The sequence below is a fragment of the Candoia aspera genome, chromosome 13 (assembly GCF_035149785.1).
Source record: "Candoia aspera isolate rCanAsp1 chromosome 13, rCanAsp1.hap2, whole genome shotgun sequence".
Lineage (NCBI taxonomy): Eukaryota > Metazoa > Chordata > Lepidosauria > Squamata > Boidae > Candoia > Candoia aspera.
Genome location: NC_086165.1, coordinates 19793140 through 19809431, shown reverse-complemented (window position 1 = coordinate 19809431; position 16292 = coordinate 19793140). Strand labels below are relative to the sequence as shown.

The following is a 16292-nucleotide window of genomic DNA, read 5'->3' as shown; positions in this document are numbered from 1 at the left end:
TTTTTGGCCAGGTATTCTAAGGAAGCCATCATCTTTCAAATAAACCCTTCAAAGCATCATTACCATCTGGAATGAACAGTTTTTGATACCCATAGATAGGGTGCTATGAGAAAAAAAAGGAAAAAAGGTTTAAAATGTATTTGTCAGCTGTATAAATAGATTAATTGAACTTAATTTTTTCGACATTACAGTGCAGCTACTTTTTCTTCCGTTGAAGAAACTAATTAATTTTTACCGCCCCCTTTGGTCTCCTGTTTCAGCATCAGAGCTTCTTTAATTAGGTAATCAATTAAAAGTTGGAAAGGCACTGGGTTGAACCTAATTCCCCCAGAGCTAATTAAAAGGCGTGGATTGGTGGGCTCTGATCTTGGCCTCGTTATTCACACTTTTAATTAACACTCTGTTTTAATGGACAATACTTCCCCCTGTTAATTCATTATTATTGACTAATGGGGGAAGGTGCGTCCATTAAAACAGAATGTCCATTAAATCCAAACTGATGTGTATTCTATCAATGGGGTTTTACCCACTCACAGAAGAATACAGTGTCTGAACACATTTTGTCCCTGTACTCAAAATCTGCTAAACCAAGATCCATTAAATGATGGAACAGCACAGTCCTATATCCTAAATATTACCATCCTTAAGAAGAAGAAACAATGCCTACTGTGCATGCTAATTACTGCCCAATCAGTCTGTTAAATGTAATTCCATGTGGAGAGCTTGACCAAAGCAGAATGTCTTCACCCCAGAAATACCCAGAATAGGTATACTGCAGTGCTGTTATGTGGAGCTGGTGGTTTCACAACTTTTTGCAAGGAACATTTACAGTTTAATTATAGTAAGACCAATATTTTGAGTTTTGCAAAACCACTTAGATCGGGATTATTTATCCGGCAGAATTTTGAACAGGTGGCAGTCCTCCTTACCTGAGGATGGTTTTTCATTTCTCCGGTACTCAAAGATTCATCAAGTTTGTAAGGCATACTTCGTGTTTGCTGCCAGAAAGCACAAAGGAGGTGTGTGGCCATCTTACCCCTTCTTCTCTACCCAGAGGTAGACCAACTCCACTTAAATTGTTCACAGCCAAGCCTTTGGCCCAACTCCTTTACAGCACTGGATCATGTTTAGAGAGACAGAACAGTGACAATAGAGGCTGTGCCGTCCAAATGCTTTCAGATACTCAACTGTGTCCCAAGTATGGCACTGCAGTTAGAAGTAGGATGATAAAGGTGGAATCCAGAGCCTGTTTACGAAGCATTAATTCTTCTGCCCATGGAGCCCAGCCCTCTTAATCCTAGTCCATCTCCTTTACATTTCATGGGTGTGGGAAGTAGAGAAAGATTCCTGTCAGGCTCGCCCCACAGATGTTCCTCAGGGTGGGCCGGGCCATAAGGAAATTGGAACAGTGCTATGGCCAGAGATAATTGGTACTGACATGCAGGTAGACCATAGTGCAATTTCTCTTATTTCTACAAATGAAGTAACTGGAAGTAAAACATTCACCTCCTAGGGGGAAAGTTATTGGGAACGTCCTTTTTTAGCAAAATTTCAGAAAGCATTTACCTTGCTATGTTTTAATGTCCTTCCCTTAGCAGTTCTAAAAGACAGATATAAAAATGCCCAGTGAGGAGGGATTTTGTCCTTGTGGAGAGAGGGACTCAAAATGCTGCCTCCTCCCTTCCTCTCTGCTTCTTTTATGAGGATTTTCTCATTACTTTGCTATATCCGATCATTTGCAACATGCCTAACTGCATCGGTGAATTTTTACTTTAGTTCTGTATGCAGACCAAGTTTCTAGAGTTACAGGGCAAGTGGTAAAATTTGGCCTGGCTGCTTGTTTATGGAAGAGATTAGCGTGATGGAGAATAGTGGTTTCCGTGCTTATTAAAGGTTCTGTTACCTAATCTTATTTGAATTTTATGGTGCTTGGTTTATCTGTTGAGTGTCTTGGTCAGAACTTGAGTATTGGTCAGTAGCCATAATAAAATGGAGTTGTTATTATTATTTACTCAATTTTTAGGGCAGGGAAGGATGTCCCTGGCAATATCCGCTAAACACTTAACAAAACTTTATGTAACTTATATGAAAAAAATACTTTTTAAGATAGAGGAGGCAACCTAAGGCCATGTGGTCCCCAAACCCTTGGTATACACAAAATAGATATGGCGAAATTGTTACTCTCCATGCCACTTGGATTAAACATTGCCCTGTTTTCCGCTGGATCTCTTCGTTAAAATCAGACTGTTTCTCCGGGCCAGCAAGCTGTAATTGGCTTAATTAGTAGATTAGGCAACAAAAGCTTTAATTAGTTTAATTGATATGGGAAACAGTTTTTATCAGAGTAAAAAGCTCATCTGTTTCTTTTCAGAAGCTATTTCAGTGCTGGTGCTTAGTGTTACCTTTGGGCTGTTGAAAATGTCCAGTTGTGTTAAAAAAATCTCCACAACACTCTGGCCAGTGATCACCCTTCTGTTGGGTGTCCTATTTTTGATCTTCTATTTCAATGTCATATCTGCATGGGAATCGGAAAATACCTCTTTGTCCAGTAGCTTATCCCATGTGGCTCTTCAGGTTATTTTTATAAATTATTTGGAGATTAAACTCTTTGGTCTTTTACTCGGAAGCCCCCAAAACTCTTCCTGCTTGTCAGAAACAATTTGAGGGGACCAGAGGTTCTTGCCATACCCCATTAAAGTTCTCCTCATCATGTGCAATGGGTAGTGTCCATCCACAGTCTTAACAAGCTTCCTGAGATGCAACCTCAGAAACTGTAGCCAGTTTATAGCTACTGTTTTTCTTTAAGGAAAACCTTTTGAATAGAAAATCATTCCAAAATGCTCAATGAAGCTTGAACATGCCCATCTGTTGTGGGGTGGAGTGTGACATTAGGGAAAGCCAAACTGAAAATAAAATAGAAAGCGGGGGCGGGAGGGGCAGGCAGCAGAATTCCCTGCTTGAGTAGGAGCATTTTGGTGGATGCTCATCAGGAGGAAGCATTCTTCCACAGAGGTGCTTGGGAAGATTAACAACCTGTCAGCCTTGCAAGATAGTCCAGATCGGAAGCACGCCCAGATGAACTAGTTCTACTTTATTGAAAGGTTATATTGACAGAACCTTGCAAATCTGAAAATACCTCTCTCCTCCATCACCTTTACAGCCCAAGAAACTAGGGAGGGTCCCTTCGGAAATGTTTCCCGTGCCCCCATTCCTTCTGCAGACTCAGCTGCCTCTTATTTGATCATTGGCCCGGCTGCGGCTTTTCCCCCCGTCTCCCAAGGTCATTCCCACAATCCGTTACATCACCACAGTACATGATAAGTCCTGCCATTGTCTGCAAGGCCAAAATATGTTGGTTTTAAAGAGGATGGATGGGAGGGAGGGAGGGCATCTTTGCTGACCACAATTGCAAACTCACATTTCCTGCTCTGGAAACATGTCTATGTTTGTAAAAATGCATAAAAAGATCCTCGCTTTTGCAGGCAGGGCATGGGGCTATAAAAGTACAAAAGTATTCTTGTCTCAGGGAGACATCTTTTTTCCAGCATCTTGTACTGCATATTGCTTTGTATTGTATATATCTGCATCAGTATTGTATGCAAAAAAGAAAAAATGGCCCCCGTGGCTTTAACCCAGTGCCTCCCCCAGGTCCTCATCTCAAGCTGTTCCCGATGTCGAACCTGCGACTGCCTGGTTCATGACGAAGAGATCATGGCGGGCTGGACTGCGGACGACTCCAACCTTAACACCACCTGTCCATTCTGTGGAAATCTGTTCCTGCCTTTCCTGAATATTGAAATCAGAGATCTCCGTGGACCTGGAAGGTACTTGTTTACTGATCCTTTCAAAAGAGGATTTTTATGTGCAATATTTCCCATTCACAACAATTTTATGATCACATGAATTCTTCGTAGGTACTTCCTGAAGTCCAGCCCTTCTTCAGAAAATATACAGGTTCCGTCCTCTTTTACGAACCAGACAGGCAAAACCTGCATTGCTGATCCCCTTGCAGGATTTACTACAACTTTAACACCGTCTCAGAATGACTTGGTTTCAGAAAGGTACATTTATTTCATGGGTTTTTAAATGTATCGTTGCATTTGTAACCTCCTTTTCCTCCAGGAGGTCAGACTAAACTCTGCTTTTATTTTATCCCCACGCCAAAAACTCGGTGAGGTTGATTGGATTGAGAGAAGTGACTTGGCAAGTTCAGTGAGTGAGCCCTGCACCAAGTGCGGCATATTGACCACGTTCACACAATATATTAGACTCGACTAAAATAGGGTTGGTTTCTTGCTTTGGGCGTAGCAAGTTGTGAGAACGCAGCCCTTAAGGCTTGTGGGTATGGGTGGTGGGGGGGAAAGACTGGGTTTTCGTAGAGGTATTTCTGATAACACCACGGTAAAATTGGCACGAGTAATTATTTTGATCATTGCAATTAATTTGTGGCAGCAGTGTATGTTGATCATTCGAGCCCGTCAAGCAATTTTCAGGAAATTTTTTAAAAGCCAGAGTGGGGAGAAATGGTGGAGAGGCTTGCAAGAAATGGCTTGGGTACTAGAGGAAGAAAGGTTGCCTGCGTTCCTGTCTAGTTATTGAATTACAGTATCTTTCGTCCTCCTTGGAGTCTTCTCCACAGTGGCTGCTTCTCCAGCCAACATGTAAACTCTTTCAGCAGCTGCAAGACAAAACATTTGGATGCCCTCTGTGCCAGGAGCATTCAGATCCCTTCTCAGCGAAGGCATCCTTCAGCCAAAAAGGAACAGCTTGACCACCCCCTGTCAAGAAGCGTCAGTGCGTGCGGTCCTCTGCAGATCGAGGAAGCGGGAGCCCATGCACACAGCCGTGTGGTGCCCACGGGGAGCTTGCCTACAACGTTCCAGGGGAGAACGGTAAGGGTCCGAGCGTTGTGTTCCTCACCTGGATTTTCAGAACAAACATAGCTTGGATAAAGTCTTTCTGTGATGATTATAAAATCACGCTACTGAAAATGATCAAAGGAATCTCGGTGGGAAATAAATCATTCATGCGCTTGGATCGGTGATTTTATTACTGTTTTACTAGCAGCTGTCTTTTACATTATTTTTGAACAGCGCTCTGGACTCCTTTAGGAGGAAGAGCAATTAGAAACCATTAAAATACGGTTTAACAATGATACGCCTTAAGACAAAAACTTATTTGGGGTTAAAACAGTCAAAGCAGAAGTTTTAAATCCCACCAAAGCCCAAGGAAACCAGAAGGCATGTTCATGGCACCTGAAGATTCAAGAGGAGGGTGCCCCAACCAAGGCGCCCTTTCTCTGATGATCATTCAGCAGGGATTTCTCACTCACCTGTCTTCTTATGCCCTGCCTTGCATCCCAGGAGTCTTTGGGGCTGGAGTGGCGTTTCCCCAGTCCGGAGCCCATCACTGTTCCTTATCTAAGTCCTCTCGTTGTATGGAAAGAACTCGAAAGCTTATTAGAAAATGAAGGCGATCATGTGATGACAGTGGCAGAGTTTGTGGACCATCATCCCATCGTCTTCTGGAACCTCGTGTGGTATTTCCGACGGCTGGACTTACCCAGTAGCTTGCCTGGATTAATCCTGTCCTCTGAGCACTGCAATAAAAATTCCAAGGTATGGGGGAAAAAAACGTCGTTATTCATACAGCATAGATTTTGTTTGGGGATATCATGGATAATTTATAGTTGTTACTAGTTTAAAGAACGTTTTAACTAAACTTGGTGCTGAGTCTTGTGGGTATGGTTTTTATCTTCCCATGGGATGTCTAGCCTGCTTTAGAATTATATTACAGGCACTCCTCGTTTAGCGACCACAATTGGGACCAGCAACTTGGCCACTAAGTGAAAGCACAACTGTGCTTATGATCTGACTTCAGCTTTCCTTTGCTTTGCAGACCTGCAAAGGTTGTAAATGAAAGAATTGGTCGTAAAGTTACTTTTTCATCACCACCACAACTGTGAATGGTCATTAAACGAGGCGGTTGCTAAACGAGGACTACCTGTAATGTAATGGTGGTAAAAATAATGAATCCAGAGATAATCTCACTCAAAATTAGTTTCAGGTGCATTCTAATTAGGCCTAGATAACCCTAGATTGAGCTTTCTTCATTCCATTACCTGGAGAACATTTTAGCAATGGGACGTTTTGTACAGGGGTAACTTAAGAGCCAAACAAAATAAGCAATTCGAACATTTTCTTCAGAAATTGGAGATGCAGGGAGCTGATTCAGTCGAGATCCTTGAATGAGAATGGGGGTCTTTTTGTCATCTAATACATTCCCAGACTGGATCAAAGTCCTTTGCCTGCTCATGGGATTAAAAGATAAAACCGCTCTTATGCCTGGGGAAGTCCTTGCAATGTAGATAGAAAGAAAGGGCAGAATATCTGATCCAGATTAGAACTGCAGCTGCAAGCAACGTGTTAAAGACCTCCTAACTTCCCCTCCCACATCAGGATCCTGAAATTAGTTGGACATTTCCCCTCCAAAGTTAACTTTTTAAGTCTTTTGATTAACCGGTCATTGCATGATCAGCACTGCTGTAGATTCAAGTTGCTGATATTTCAGTTAGCTGTATCTTTACCATTTGTTCTCTGCCCCATTCCTTTTTTTTTTTTGCCCTCCATTTCCCAAGGCAGCATATAAATACGTTTTGTTTGTTCCTTTGCATGGGGATATCCGGGGGAATTCCTTATGCAAGAAATTATATCCCAGCCTATAGTTGTGAAAGGAAAGTTTAATGATTCAGACCAACTGTTGGAAGCAGCTGGCCATGTGCTAATATGGTTTGATGACAGCTTCAGCTGAATAATGGAGTCAAACCATATCATACTAACTTTGTTATATGAGCAATGATTTGAAAATTATGAATAAACCAAAGGGGCAGAGAGTAAGTGGCACTGGTGGTGGTCAAGCACCATGTAGCTGGTGAGACTAAGGAAGCAAAACTACAGTATACTGATTTCAGTGAAGTATTTTTAACACTCATCTGGGGTAAATACAGAACCTGGGGAACAGTAATAGGAATTTCCCAGCCTTATTTTTAGTCATTTAATTAAGGTAAAGAGAACCAGTTTGGTATAGAGGTTAAGGCATCAGGCTAAAAACCGGGAGACAGTGAGTTCTAGTCCCACCTTGGGCACAAAGCCAGCTGGGTGACCTTGAGCCAGTCACACACACTCTGCCCTAGGAAGGAGGCAATGGCAAGCCACTTTTGAAAATCCTTGCCAAGAAAACTGCAGGGACTTGATGTATTGACAGCTAGCTTGGTCTAGTGGACTCAAAACCAGGAGGCCATGAGTTCTAGTCCTGCCTTAGGCACAAAGCCAGCTGGGTGGCCTTGGGCCTGTCCCTTTTTCTCTGCCCTAGGAAGGAGGCAATGGCAAACCACTTCTGAAACCTTGCCAAGGAAACTGCAAGGACTAGTCCAGGCAGTCAACCAGGAGTCGACAATTACTCAAAGGCATAATAAAATAAAATAAAATAAACTACAGGTGAAGTCTCTTTGAATACTTTTAAATGCCTTTTCCCCCCAGTTCTGTCCCCACCTGGACTGAGTTTATGAGATAATATGTCAACTGAAGCACCCACTGTTATCTCTCCATTCGTTTTTCCAGCCACTCCACAATCTCTTGCTGCAGTTGGTAAAATGGAGAACTGCCAAACATGCTCACAGCACAGCAGCTAAAAATTGGAATTGTCCTCCTTCATGCAATACCGAACTATTCATTTTCTCGACTGTTCTGGGATTTCCAGTGCCTCTTCTCGTCCTGAGCTAATTCTACTTTTCTTGCCACTCCCTGTTCCTTATTACTTTGCTTCCAGGCAACACTACCTTATTCACTTTTATAACTGTACTCAAAATGTTTTGTATTCTCCTCCTTCAGATACCCAGAAACTGTATCTTAGAGAACAGCAAGCACGTTCTGATTCAAATGTTGTGGGACAACATGAAATTGCACAAAGATCCGGGACAGCCTCTCTATATTCTGTGGAATGCCCAGAGTAAGTTATCAGCGTTCTTGTCGGCTTTACAGAAAAGATTTCCCACCCATGCCAGAAGCGGGAACTGATAAACATTAGGAGTTTGATCATGCCATTCTTGTCTTGCAGGTCAAAACCATACCCTTGTGTTTGAGAGTGAGTGTTGCATTGCGTCTTGTTATCGCTGAGGAATTACTTATTTCTTTGCTTACTTTGAACCACACACCCCTCCTCTACTTGTGTGTGTACATGTGTATTTTGTGTGGTTGCTTTTTGGCTTATAGCAAAGCATCCCGCCTGGGCACACCTTTATTTTCCAGGCCGTGAAATTTGTAGTTCTTGTTAGTTTCATTTCCTTTTGAGGTAAACCCTAGGAACTCTTGTAGTAATTTGAAGATACTTTCTGAGCTGTCTTGAACTGGCCTTCAGTATTCCTTTGCTTACAGCTGATGATGAGGCTGTCCCTCTTACGGCTGGCTGTTCCTTGTCGTACTTCATTTGTGGACCCCAGCTTCATGAAGTTGTCTTTATGCGATGTTCTTTTATTTTTAAAACCAGCTTACAGTCTCGTTCTTTTGTTTACTTTCTAAATTTCTTTCTCCAGCTCAGAAATACCCAGTGGTTCGTTTACTGCAGAAGGATGACAGTTGCTTTAACCAGGAACTCTTAAGGAACATGGTAAAGAGTATTAAGATGAACGATGTCTACGGACCAATGAGTCAGATCCTAGAGAGGCTGAACAAAGGACCACAGATTAAAAGGCAAAGGTAAAACAGAAGTCTGAAAACCGCTTTGTTTTCAGTGATGGTACAACGGGATAGAAAAACTAAGTCAGTCAGTCACCCACTCAGAAGGTATTTTCAGTGGTATTGTGGTTTCTTCATCCCTCTGGGTTCCTTAGTCTTGGTCCCACATTGTACTGGGATGGGCTGTGGTATCGTCCCTTGGGCTGAGCGTTTGGTGGGACTCAGCCATTCAGTAAAGCAGGCCTGGCCCAGATGGTGTGTTTAGTAGTAGTTAAGAAGCCCTCATTGTTTGTTTGTTTAATTATTTAAAAGATTTGTATGGCCGCTGATCTTAAACTACTCGGGGCGGCTCACAACAGCAGTAAAACTCAGTAACTATAAAACATAATTGTAAAACCATAAAATGATCAAACGAAAACCCATCGCCTTAAGCCTTAATCGTCCCCTTAGGATGCCCTGCAGAAAGCTCTAATTGCCCTCATTCCTTTCTATCTATTCTGTTCTATCCCATCCCAGCACCTGGGTGAGAAGCCAGGTCTTGATGCCTTCCGAAAGGCTAAAAGGGTGGGGGCCTGCCAAATCGCGGGGGGTCAATGGGCGGGTGTTCCAAACTGTTGCCTCTTTTCATGAGAAGATGCGGGCAGATGGCACTTATCTAGTACCAGAAGCTCATCCATGTAAAAATAGCCTGCATTTAAAAAAAAATTTCCAAGTCTATTCTACTCTTACGTGATTAGTCACATCACATAAGACTTGTAGCATTGCTGCAGCTTCTACAGCCCCTGCCTCCATTTTTGGCCCATTACAGGTTGCTACCTTGATTCTAGCAACAACACCATTTGCCAGGGTTTGATATTACCCTTTGGTAAAGTGGCAGTGGGAATTGCAAGTTATTATTTCTGAAAGTGTCCTTAAAGTGTAGGACAGCGTATGGAAAAGCCCAGTAAATGCTCTGCAGATGGTCTCTCCCAGCCCCAGTCCTGCTTGCTTCAAAGAAGTGGGAGATTTCCAGAGCAGCCACTTCACTTCCCTGGGTTAAGGGAGCTTGTGTAGAAAGGGACCCATTTTGCCTGTTGACTGTGCCCATGTTGCGCAATACTTCCAAGCTGTGGGACGTCTTGTTCTGCTCATCCTCCCTGAAGGCAATTCTGGAGAGCCCAGAAAGCCTTGTACTTTGCGTTCTGTGCCCAACAGGTCAAGCATCTTGGGCAACACAGCTGGGCAAGAAAAATATAATGAAAATGGAGCTGTATTGTTAAGAATCACAGTACCTTATTTGGGTTGGAAAAAAGCCGCCTCAAATTACCTGCAGTATGGTACCTAATGCTAATACACAGTCTGGTGCAGCGGATTTAAAACAGTGGTTAAAAAAATAAAGCTTTCCCATTTTATTCTTGTTTCAGGAGTCTTTATAGAGAGATACTGTTTCTCTCTCTCGTTGCTCTCGGGAGAGATAATATTGATATAGGTAAGCTGTCGGTTATGTTCTCCTAAGCGTGTGTTAAACGTTTACTGCAAACTGTTGCTTCTGGACTTACAAAGCATATTTGTATTTGAAAAGTGGAGTCCTGTTAATATTACATACAGGTATTTAAGCCTAATCCTTTCTGTTCTCTCTAAAGTAAGGAATATGAATTTGGCAGTGGCCGATGAGGCTTGTGTCAGGTAGGAGAAAGTCAGGTAGACAAGCTTGTGTAAAGTTGAGTAGCTGAATCTGCTTCTCTCTGATGAAAGAGAAAATCTGCTTTTCCCAGCAGGTGATCCGTAATTGCAAACTCTGGCTTTCTGTTCTTTTTGGTGGAGGAGAAAATTCTTCCAACCCTTATGCTGTTTCCAGGCTGAATTAGCATCTCTTCCCAACAATGGTCACATTTAATTAATTTTTTAAGCCGTCACACCAATCACAGCTTTTCTGGTAAAGAGGATACTTGGGCGTGGATAATAATTTCCAGACTGATAACTTGGATGGATGGATGGATGGATGGATAGATAAAATGTAGAATAATAAATGCAAGAGGCTAAACAAAGTAATTAAAAAACCTTTCCTTTTTTGCTTTTAGGATTTAAATATCCTGCTTTGCGCATTTAAAACATATTGTTTATAAACCACCCCATGTTAATTGATTTCAAGGTGGATTACAACCCTGTAGAAAATGTGAATGTTACTAATTTGTGAGCAGAGTTTTTTCCCTCCCTTCCCTAAACTGAGATATTCCCGAAGGCAGACTATTGAGAAAGTAGGTAATCAGTTCTTCTGAAATCATGCAAGCATATTGTACGGAAGACGCCAATAGAAACAGTCGAGACAGAAAGGATTCTTGGCTTAAATGGTGTACTAAAGATTTTTTTAAGAACTGCATGTCCCAGAAGATCCTTATTTGGGCCATTTCAGAAGAGACAAAGATAACCCTGAGTCATACTGCGCACTATCATGTACAAAACACTGCAGAAAGAAAGCATCCGAAATTATAATTTGGTAACAAAATGATGTCTCCACATTTCCAGGTCTTTTGGCTGACTGGCATGAATAATAATCGTGCCGTAGTCTTGAATAACAAGGCTTCTGTTGGGCAAAGGGGTGTAAACTTTTAAAATGGAAATCATGCATTAAAGAAGCCTGAACAAGTGGCAGGGCCTAGCTGATCTTGATTGATCTTGAGAAGGCTAATCAGGGTCAGATCTGATTAGGACTTCAGAGGGAGGCTAGCAGGGCTGTTGGCTAGACTGAGAAATTGGAGGGTGGAGGGGAGAGAAGAAGTTTCTGTGTTGTCAAGAAAACTACGTGGATGTCCAGTTTGATGCTCAAGAGTGCTTACATTTGACATTGGGAACGCAGCCGAATATTTGCTTCCACAAGCACTCAAGAGGATTAAGCAAAGACCTTAAGAGCATGCCTGTCTCAGCCAGAATAGCCGCTTAGCTTTTTCCAGAAATGAAGTTCAGGAGCCAGACCAGAAACCTCCAGATTGTTCCAGCACAGCTTTTGAGATAAGCAGAAACTCAAATGTTCCATCCCAATTCCAGCATGAACGGTAGTCATGGTAATTGCTGTAGGATAGCTCATTCCTTGGTGATGAAGGCTTCCAGCATCATTTGAAAATACCCTACTGACCACTCATCACACAATATTCTTGCCCCTCAACCTCATGGTGAGAGCCAGCTGTGGCAGATATGAACCAAGTATTTTTTCAGAATGCTTTTTCTGGGCGGGCTAGAGAGCAGAGTATTGCCCGCATATAAGCCTCCCAAAAATAAGAGGACTGTCGGCAGATGCTGGGAAAGCCTTTAGCCCAGGAGAGGTCAAAAAAGTCACACACCAAGCATTTCTATTAAAATAATTTATTTACAGAAAGCAAAAACAAAAGCAAAACATTTAAAGGACTTAGCTCCCTTTGGAGCAAGCCTTGCTTGCCTACATTGCCGGCAAAGAGAAAAGAAAAAAAGAGGAAGTAAGAACAAGTCCGGGCAGGTTTCCTCCCCCAGGTGATTTGCATGAAGCACGTGAGAGAAAACAATCAATTGCAACCTTTTCACCCGGCCAAAATGACTAGGTACAATAGCAGCTTAATCTATTAGTAGAAAAACCTCAACAAGGACTAGGAAAACGTGGGTTTTAAAACTAGACATTTTCTTATCCTTTGTTTGACTGGTATCTTCTTTTGTGTGGCTAGTTTTCATCTACGTAGGGCCGCCTTTCTCAACCTTTTGACCCTGGAGGAACCCTTGAAGTATTTTTTTAGGCCTCAGGGAACCCCTGTACAGTCAGGCTCAAATAGAGACCAGAAGTCACAAAATCATTATATTTGTTTCATGGGTGGGCCTGCATTTATGCATGAACAGTGTTCTTAAACTGAAAATAAAGAAGGAAACTCGCCTCTTTAATGCGAAGCTGCCCGAATTTGAAATAATTTTATAATAAATCGTGATCTTGCAGGGAACCCCTAGTGACCTCCCGCACAACTCTAGGGTGCCATGGAACCCTGATTGAGAAACCCTGACATAGGGTGTGTTTATTTGTGTGTCTGTGTGTCTATGTATACATATATACATACATACATATACACCCACACCGAGACAGACAGACAGACAGACATCTGTATATGCACACCTCTATACACATTTTCCTCCCTCTCCTTCCAGATGCTTTTGACAGAGAATACAAAATGGCTTACGATCGTCTTACAGCCAATCAGGTCAAGAACACCCACAATTGCGATCGGCCACCAAGTACCGGAGTGATGGAATGTCGAAAGACTTTCGGGGAGCCATACCTGTAGAAAGAACCGTGGCGTGTAACGAAGTGCTTCGTAGGTGAAAAGCCACAGCCACCGCAGCCTTCGGAAGGACTCTTGTTCTCCCTTAAGAAAAAGCACCTTCGCGTTTTTCTGAATGAGAATTCCCTACAGGGAACAAAATTCTGGAATAGCGAAAGACCCGGGGGCTCCGGCGGGCCCTCTCTTCATCTTGACGCAGTTCTGAGCCGCGGGGTGTAGAATCTGGCACATTTTGCGGCAGAAAGGTGTGAATCAGGGCGGACCAAAAGCGTGCAGGGGAGGGTGGCATGCATCAGATAAGCTTTTTCAAAACTCTTTGCAGAGAAGGTGCAAGAAGTCAGAGTGCAGACCAGAGTTATATTATAACAGATTTTAAATTATTTCTAGCAAGTTCATATTTTTTAAACTTTTTAAATTCCTATAGTGAACTGGGTGACTTTGTTGCATAAGCAATACTTTTGTCCTCCTTCAGAACATTGCTGTGTATAGCAACTGGTTCTTCCCCCCCCCCCAAAAGAAGCATTTCTTTCGTTTTGCTTTTTTTATGTTATACAGAACTTTCAGTACTGTATTTCCTATTCCACAAAATCTACATTTACCTAGCTAATTTTAGCTGACAAGTATTACTGACTGATAGGAAGCTTTTGTAAGTAACTCAGATTTGTCACTGTTTGAACACTGAAGCTGACATCGCTTTCACTATGTCCCACGGCGCTGAGCTTCCCCAATGTTTTTGTGTGAAAGGCCTGATTGAATATTGGAAGCTTCTGCTGGTAGGTAATCTGTTGCAGAGAACAATCTAAAGAGATCTGGAGCAGCGTACGTGCTTCTCTGCGCTGCATCATGATTGGCTTTCAAAAGTCTCTGCAGTTTCCAGAGGGGGTTTTCTTAATAATCTTAATAATTATATTAATGAGATTTTGATTCCACCAGTTCCCCTTGCTTCTGAAGTTCCCCCAGTTTTAAACAGCATACCCATCTGACTGTTAAAGAAACTTAAATCTGAAACCAGTGTATGCTATGGAAAGCTGTTAAGTGTCTAAGGGATAATTCAGCAAGATTTTTTCCCCTCATCGTTCTCCTGTAAGTTTCCCGGGTGAACCATACTTTTCTAAAGATTTGCGTTCATCTTTTATTTTTCGTTGAATATTTGGACTTTCCTCTCTAGGAATCGTGTGATAAAGCTGTATGTTCTGAAACAGTGTATAGGCAATTTCAGAAGTCACTCACTGCTAATTATTTAGCAATGTATGGGATACTTGTCTGTTAATTTCCCTGTACAGTTCCTAAGTTATTGTATCTCCAGAGGAAACAAATGTAAATGCCTCTAATACTACATTTGTGAGTATGGGTCGTCCTCAGTTAGCAACCACAGTTGGGACCGGCCACTCGGTCTTTAAGTGAAGCAGTCACTAAGTGGAACCATGACTGTGCTTATGATCTTACTTCAGCTTTCCTTTGCTTTACAGACCTGCAAAGGTTGTGACTGGGAGGATTGGTCACAAAGTTACTTTTTTGTCACTATTGTAACTGTGAACGGTTGCTAAACGAGGCAGTTGCTAAACGAGGACTCCCTATAGTAGGTGCCACTTTCTGAGCTGTACAAAAGCCACTATTTTATAGCACTTTATAGCCATGATGGAAGGCCCGGCTTCTTCCTGAGCTGTAACTGATGGATTAAGAGAACCACTGGCCAGACTCAATGCTTCTATCTTTGTGCTGGAAAATACCTAGCTTACTTTTTGGCAGAAATGCTTTCTGACCAAGGACATTTGCTTGCGGTTCTGCAGGTGCCTTCATCCAGGTAGGCTCCCACGTTGGCCGAACTCACGCGAGTGAAACCTTTGGTCCCATTCAAGTTAAAGCAAGTCCTATGAGCTCCTCTTGAAGCGTGGTTGAATCAGAGACTACGGCAAAGGGTCTTACCCAACTGCTACTAAAAAGAGAGTCTACCTTTAAGTTTAAGTAGGAATTACAAAGTCTTCGACTGCTCACTACCCATTGACGATCTGTTGCGTATCCATGGCATCCAATTCAGGAAGTGGAGCCTTAACTTGGCCATATCTGTTCGGTCAAGCCGTGCTTTTATTGCATAGTCATAGGAGACATTCATCTCTCCCTTTCTGAACAAGTGATCTCCAGATTGGTTTGGAAACTCCCTTTATTTTCAAAAGCTGTTTGCCCAATGGCCCGGAGGGCTGTTAATCGGCTGAGCTGAAACATTTGCCAGAGGAGGCAGAGGGGGAGAAATCCAAAATGTGTCTGTAGTGGTGGACTTGTTCCTGCAGCCTGGTATGTCAGTGTTAACAGGAAGCCTCTCCCCATGTCATGATTTGCAGCACTGATGCAGCATTTGTGAAGATTTGGTTTAGCTTTCTGATTCTTCTGGGCAAAAGGAGGGATCTGGATTTGAAGCTGCTGCTTAAGGAATCCAGGCCTGCCTATTCTTGAGAGTAAACTTCCCCGTCTGGCTCCCAGAAAGCTTTGTAATCAAAGGGAGCAGGGACTGAATACCAAACTTTCTGAAACAAAAAGTTTCCAGTTCAGTTTATACTAATATCAAGAAAGGCTGCCTCTTGGGGAAAAGAGACAATTCTGGGGCCTCTTGCAGTCCAACCATGGAATTCTGGCTTATTTTATATTCCCTTAAAGGCCGTTTCCCCCCCTTCTTTTTAAAAACACTGAATTTAAAGTGAAAAGTGGTTTTTCCTTCCTGATTTATCCTAATACTTTGGACTAGTTTTATACTTCCACTTGTCATAAAACCAGCCTCCCATCTGTTTGTTTCATGGCATCAGACTGAACAAAATGTTCTCAAAACTCTGTAATGTATAAATAATGGCTTTATCAAGAAACTGGTAAAGTATTTTATCATAGTAACTTAGCATTTCAGTAGGAAATATTTTACTCCAAAGACAGAAATGGATACTCGTTACATGTAAATGTGAATATAAAATATAAAAGGAAAAAGTAAAATTGGTGGATTTCCAGATATTAGTTTTATTTCTCAAAAATATGATCTCACTGGAATTTCAAAATGGACATTTTATTAATTTTCAAAAGAGCACTTTCACAAATGAATGGTTGTAGATTTGTACATATGAACTGTTTACATTTTGTTTACCAAAAAAAGGACATCAGTTCAAGTGTTTATTTTTGGTTTCAATTTGTAGGTCAATTTTAAGGTGTATATTTCAATATTCACAAGGGAAAAGGTATTTTTTTTCCTGAAATGTCATAGAAAAAAATTACTATTTAAAGTTTTACAAAGACTCAATAAAGAAAA

General features: G+C 41.9%; 1 protein-coding gene across 4 annotated transcripts in view; it reads left to right on the top strand.

The window, feature by feature from the left end:
• The window catches only part of DENND4A (DENN domain containing 4A), a 79517-nt gene extending 63225 nt beyond the window's left edge, over nucleotides 1–16292 (top strand). Inside the window, exons 16-24 of one of the 4 annotated variants that reach the window (XM_063314412.1) lie at nucleotides 3649–3824; nucleotides 3915–4061; nucleotides 4679–4892; nucleotides 5364–5618; nucleotides 7890–8007; nucleotides 8116–8142; nucleotides 8591–8753; nucleotides 10136–10200; nucleotides 12873–16292. In XM_063314412.1, coding sequence (XP_063170482.1) covers nucleotides 3649–3824; nucleotides 3915–4061; nucleotides 4679–4892; nucleotides 5364–5618; nucleotides 7890–8007; nucleotides 8116–8142; nucleotides 8591–8753; nucleotides 10136–10200; nucleotides 12873–13009 — 1302 coding nt within the window. In that variant the 3' untranslated portion in view covers nucleotides 13010–16292. Of the gene's footprint in view, nucleotides 1–3648; nucleotides 3825–3914; nucleotides 4062–4675; nucleotides 4893–5363; nucleotides 5619–7889; nucleotides 8008–8115; nucleotides 8143–8590; nucleotides 8754–10135; nucleotides 10201–12872 lie in introns of all 4 variants that reach the window. The other 3 variants (XM_063314411.1, XM_063314414.1, XM_063314413.1) reach the window with 3 other exon arrangements.